This window comes from Phyllostomus hastatus, unplaced genomic scaffold (assembly GCF_019186645.2).
Source record: "Phyllostomus hastatus isolate PE091 unplaced genomic scaffold, TTU_PhHast_1.1 phas_scaffold_129, whole genome shotgun sequence".
Lineage (NCBI taxonomy): Eukaryota > Metazoa > Chordata > Mammalia > Chiroptera > Phyllostomidae > Phyllostomus > Phyllostomus hastatus.
In genome coordinates, this window is record NW_025334009.1 from 6,220,920 (window position 1) to 6,226,505 (window position 5,586).

The following is a 5,586-nucleotide window of genomic DNA, read 5'->3' on the forward strand; positions in this document are numbered from 1 at the left end:
GGTTTTCATATATGGCCTTTAAGATATTGAGAAAATTTCTATTCCTAGTTCACTGATTTTTTTTTATCATGAAAGGGTGTTAAATCTTGTCAAATGCTTTCTTTCATCAATTGAGATATATGTGTAGATGCACACATATGTATGCCATATAGATTATGAGCATAATTCCTTTCACTTTCTTGAACATATTATATTTAAAATAGCTGTTTTTGACGTGCTTGTGTAGTCTGTCCAGCACACGGGGCCCCTCAAAGACAGCTTCTGTTGCTCTGCGCTGGTCCAGCTTTCCCGTTTCTTTGCATGACTTGCAAATTTTTCACGGAAAAGCAGACATCTTAGATCACATGTTGGAGCAAGTCGGGACACTGGAGAGCTGGGTGTTCCTCATCTCATTCCCAGATGGCCTCTCCTCACCAGCGCCAGGCCGGGTACCACACTGGAGAGGGCAGGGGTGTCAGGGGACACCCGCCTTGGAAGTGTCCCCCCAAACTGGGAGGGCAGTTTCTCCCAGAGGTACCCGAGCCCCTCGGTACTGGGCAGGGCTCCGGCTGGACACCCTCTGGAGCGCGGATCTCAGGGAAACAGAGTGTGACATTTCCTGCTCGCGCTAGGAATCTTGCGATGCGAGGCCTCGTGGTTTCTGCCCCTTGGACGGCCCCGCGGCCCCCCGTTTGCCGCCAGGCCACGAGGGGGCGCTCCTGGAGGGCCGAGGCCATCGGCGGTGCCATGGCGTCCTTGGGCCTCCTGGTCTGGCTTCTGCTCCTTCAGCCCTGGCTCTGGAAGGCCCCCGCGGGTGGGGAGGGGGCGCAGGGCGGGACTGCGCTGCCCTCACGCTCTCCCACACCCTCGCCCTCGGGGGGCAGCCGCCAGGACCCAGGGGCGAGCCCGGGGAAGCTGCCACCCACAGGGGTTCCCCAACCCTCGGTGGCCCCCACCTCCCAAGCGGCCGCGGGACCCTTGAAGGTGGTGGAGTTCACCTCAGGTGACTCTTCGTGTTGGGAGTCACGAGCGAGGGCTGAGGCTGGGGCTGGGACGCGGGGCTCCTTGGGGGCGGGGGACCAGGCTCCGCCCTCGGGGTCCGAGTGACCGCAGTCCTGCCTGCGGAGTCCGCGCGGGACACGGCTGGGCCTTGGGAGGTCAGAGGGACACGGCCTGGGGACTCCGAAGCACGTCCCCGGAGCCTCGGAGGACGCGGCCTTCGTGGGTGCAGCGGGAGGGGGCGCCCCGGGGAGACAGGCCCTGTTTACTGGGGTCCTTCTGCCCACACTGTCTTCGCCGCAGCAGCGTGCGGCCAAGTGCTCTCGAAGATCGTGGGCGGCGAGGAGGTGGAGGAAGGCGAGTGGCCGTGGCAGGTGAGCCTGCGGATCAGCGGCAGGCACGTGTGCGGGGGCACCCTCATCACAGAGCAGTGGGTGCTGACGGCCGGCCACTGCATCTTCAGGTGAGGCGCGTAGGCGGAGGCGCCGGGCCCGCCCTCCGCAGGCACCCGCCGCCCACCCGGGTCTGCGGCCCAGGGGAGGCGGCGCGGGGCAACCGGAAGTGGAAGTGAAGCCCGAGCCGGAAGCCGAAGAAGCCCACGTGGGGGGACCGGAGGGCTTCTGCGTCGGCGGCCTTGTGCTTTGGGGCGCTAGTTTTGCGGACAAAGCGGAGATTTGGGCGAGCCGACCAGCTTGGAGAGTCATTAGGCGGGGCCTGGGGAGAGGGCGGTGGGGGGCGAGGGGAGGGGGGCTGCGGCCGCCCTGGGAAACCTCCGAAACTCGGGGGGAGGCCAGGGGAGGAGGTGGGGGCGCGGGCGGGCGGGAAGGGCGTGTGTCCTAGGGTCTCCGCGAGGGGCCTGCCCTCTCTCCCGCAGGCGACGCGATTACAGCGTCAAGATGGGCGATCGGAGTGTCTTCCAGGAAATCACCAGCGTGGTGGTCCCGGTCAAAAGCATCACTGTCCACCCGCGGTTCACCACGGTTGGAACCATTCACCATGATCTGGCCCTTCTCCAGCTTAACTACCCAGTGAATTTCACCTTCACCATCTTCCCCATTTGCATCCCTGACGTGACTTTCAAAGTGGCAGCTGGGACCAGGTGCTGGGTGACCGGATGGGGCAGAAAACAAGAAATCGGTGAGACTGGGCGGCAGCGTGCCAGCTGGGGCGGGGGAGAGGCAGCCTTTTCCGTGGACTAGGCCAGGAGGCCGCAGGGAGGGCCAGGGCCACGGAGGGCCACGGGGGATGTGGTTCCCGATCGCCTGGAGCCCAGAAATTGGGCCGCTTGGAAAAAGCACCCGTCCTGGGAACCCGAGTGGCTTTCAGGAGAAAAAATACCCCGGGGGAAGTTCCCTTCTGCAGATTTGTGGGGAAATGGTGCTGCTTGGCCGCTTTGGGGGCACTTTTAGGTTGCCTGGAGACAGAGCCAGGGGCTGTGGCGTTCTGTGCAGGGCGGATTTCCGCTGGGGTGCGGCGCGCTGTCTGCAGGTCAGACCTGTAACCTCCCGGGAAGTGCCTGTCCTGGTGGGCTCCTGGCGGCCGGTCTGGGCAGAGCCAGGGGAAGCTGCAGGGCCTCCTGTCTCTGCGGTGAGGCTGCATTTAGTGCCCTTGGGCCACTTTCCGCCGGAGTCTGTGATCCCGCTCCCCAGCAAAGTCACTTCCCTAGTGCACAGGACACCTGTCTCTCTGACCGCTGACACTCAGAGTGACAGGCACTTGGTTGTCATTTCTCAACCAGTAAGGCTGTGCCTTTTTCTGTCCTGACCTGTCCTTCTCCTGTCTGGGTTTTGGCTCTCACCTTCTTCTCTTCTCTCCGTGTCAACTTGGGGCCTCAGTTTCCTCTGGTGTCACATGGGGACAGTGCCTACTGTGCCTGCCTTCTTCGGGGTGGAGTCTTGGGCGCTTGGGGGCTTGCTGTCCCCTGCGCAGGTCCTCCCACTGCTGCGTGTCTTAACTTGTAGGTGGCGAACTGGCTTCATTTACTCTCCAGAAGGTCGACCAGTACATCATCTACTATGATAAGTGTAACAAGATGGTGAAGAAGGCCATGTGGAAGACCAGGGACGTGGTGCTGCCGGGGATGATCTGCGGCTACAAAGACGTGGGGAAGGATTCTTGCCAGGTGAGCGCCGGACCCTTTCCCGCCTCGGCATGCAGGCAGTCACCACGGAGCTTCCTTGCTCCCGAGTGGCGGGGCCTGGGCTAGTTACTCCCTCCTCCTCGCACCCTTACTTAAGGAGATGCAGGGGGAGAACCCCCTGGTGGTCCCCCCCCCCCTGAGCTGCCCCACTGCCTGGGGGCCCTCCGGGGTGTGGGGAGGATGGGGACAGGGAATGCTAAAATGCGACTTCCCTTCGTTGAGCCCCTCCTAGGCGGCACTTCCCGTGCTGGTGTGAGCGTTACCTGCAGTAGGTGGCTCAGGCAACCACATGGAGCCGTAGGGCTCATCCCTATCCTACAGGTGTGATGAGGGTCGAGGACATTAGTTCAAGGTCCCCCCCACCCCGCGAGAGCCTGCAAGCCCCCCCCACCCCCCCCCCGGCCCATAGTCTGCCCTGTGCACCAAGCTGCCCTCCTGGGGAGGGGCTGTTTGAGCCAGGTCTTAGAGGATGAGTATTTGGATTTCTGGTAAAGGGAACAGCATTTTAGGGAGAGGGAAGAGTACAGACAATGGCTCAGAGGTCCGAAGGGACATGTCACGTTTAGGGAACATTTTACAGGTCTGGAGCAGTGAGGTAGCAGCTGTGGCCAGAGAAGGGGGTTAGAACGAGAATGGGTGTGGCCTGGAATGCCGTACCGAGTTTCCAGATGCCGCCCAGGCAGGACTGTAGGCTAGGGAGAGACGCCGAGTCCTGAGCAGGGCCCGGGTCAGTGGGGGCGGGCAGGGACAGAGGTGTGTTTAGTCATTCTTGGTGCCTGCCTGACTGCCTGCGTGTGAGGATGGGGGGGAGGGGAGGCTGAGTGTGTCTGGCCGAGCAGGTGAGTGGGGGCGCCACCAGGGTAGCTTCGGGGAAGGCCAAGAGCTCTGCCGGAGCCGGGGGGCATGTGTACCCGGCGCCTGGGAGTGGAGCTCACACTGTGGAGGCAGCGGGCTCTCTGGGTTAGGACCTCTAGAGAAAGTCCGGGCCGGATGAAAGGATCTGGGGGCTCTCATCAGAGGTGGCAGAGTGTTTTACAACCACTGCGGTTTGGGAAATAACCAGTCATAATAGCCTTGGAGGATATTAAAGTTTTCCCATTAACTTTTCAATTCTTAGTTCTCACGTGCGTGGGACCCGGCCTGGCGGGAGCCTGGGGAAGGCCCGCCGCGCAGTGCGACCAGTTTGCTCGGCCCCGGGTGCCCTCCCAGGCCTGCAGTTTGCTTCTTTCTCTTTCTCCAGGGAGATTCTGGGGGCCCCCTGGTCTGTGAATATAATGACACGTGGGTCCAGATGGGGATCGTGAGCTGGGGCTTCGGCTGTGGTCGTCAAGACGTGCCTGGAGTTTACACAGACGTTGCATTCTATGCTAAGTGGATCGTCGCAGTGGTGAACCAGGCTGCCGTTTTGTACCCAGTGGTGCTCCTCATCCTGCCCCTGTGTCTGGGGCTGCCCCTGGGCCTCCTGGCGACCCCGTGATCACCCATCACTGCCACTCGCTCCCCTCCTGTTTCCCAGGCTCCTCCGGGGCCTCTCCTCCCGCTCCTCAGTTCCCTCCCCTCACTTCCCTGTTGGGACCCACTGACCCTGCGGAGAGCCACACAACAGAGAGCAGGGGCAAGACTGGGGTCCTGAAAGCGTCCCTGCCTGGTCCCCAGGCCCCTGCCTCCGCCCCGCCCCCACCCTGCCAGGAGGGAGGGGTGAACCCACCCAGCTCCGGGGCCAACTGACCTGCCAGGCAGAGCAGGCGCTGCAAGGACGTCTCGGAGCACGTCTGCCGAGGAAGAGACGTCGTCCACAGTGGACACCTTAGACCTGACACTTCGCCCAGCCAGTCGGCTTGCTGACTGTCCAGAGGGAGTGAAGGAGGTGTCACCCTGTCCCTGCTGTGCTGTGGTTTCTGCAGGACTCGGGTGTCTGGGGCGGGGGGAAGCTCCCTGCACCCCAGTGCAGATCCATCTGTGAGTGGCCAGGCTCTGCCACGCCAGCCTTTCTGGGTCAGCCCCTTCCCCGGAACCCCCTTCCTCAGTGTCCTGGCGGCCACATGTAGGCTCAGCCCGAGTTGTGTTGAGGCGTGAAGGAGCGCGGAGACTTCTGATGTCAGTTGAATAAATGTTTGGAGGCTGGCTCGTGTGTTCTGCATCTTTGCTGGTCTGGGGCTCGAGGGCCCTGGGGTGAACTTAGCTCACATTCATTGTGGGAAGAAGTTTATGATGCTCTTTAAGCCCTGCAGTGAGAGGGGAGGCCCTGGCCCACCCTGACGGGTGCTCCACAGGCAGGTCTACGGGTGGGTGTACAGGTGAGTCCCGCTGGTGCTCCACGGCTGTCAGCGTGTCTGCAGGGAGCTCTGTTGCCGAGTTACCGTTGCATCTGGGGAGGAGGAAGTGAGAGCCTGGGAGCAAGAGGAGTCGGGCAGCACATCCAGTCTGCAGCCGCTGTTCTCTGCCTGGCCCAGCAGCTCCCCGTCGAG

The 5,586-nt window shown here is 62.1% G+C and overlaps 1 protein-coding gene across 1 annotated transcript; it reads left to right on the forward strand.

Moving 5' to 3' along the window:
- Window positions 1-726: 726 nt before the first annotated feature.
- LOC123830728 (putative serine protease 42) lies at window positions 727-4,595 on the forward strand. Its single transcript, XM_045857255.1, has 5 exons — window positions 727-982; window positions 1,285-1,441; window positions 1,853-2,115; window positions 2,940-3,100; window positions 4,359-4,595. The coding sequence occupies exons 1-5, from the start codon at window positions 727-729 to the stop codon at window positions 4,593-4,595; spliced, it is 1,074 nt and encodes a 357-aa protein (XP_045713211.1).
- The last annotated feature ends 991 nt before the right edge of the window (window positions 4,596-5,586 follow it).

Excerpts from the sequence above, each read along its gene's own strand:
- LOC123830728 (XM_045857255.1), top strand. The coding sequence starts at position 727 with ATGGCGTCCTTGGGCCTCCTGGTCTGGCTTCTGCTCCTTCAGCCCTGG. Across the intron at positions 1,442-1,852 it reads GCCGGCCACTGCATCTTCAG|GCGACGCGATTACAGCGTCA; the intron begins GTGAGGCGCGTA and ends TCTCTCCCGCAG. Across the intron at positions 3,101-4,358 it reads TGGGGAAGGATTCTTGCCAG|GGAGATTCTGGGGGCCCCCT; the intron begins GTGAGCGCCGGA and ends CTCTTTCTCCAG.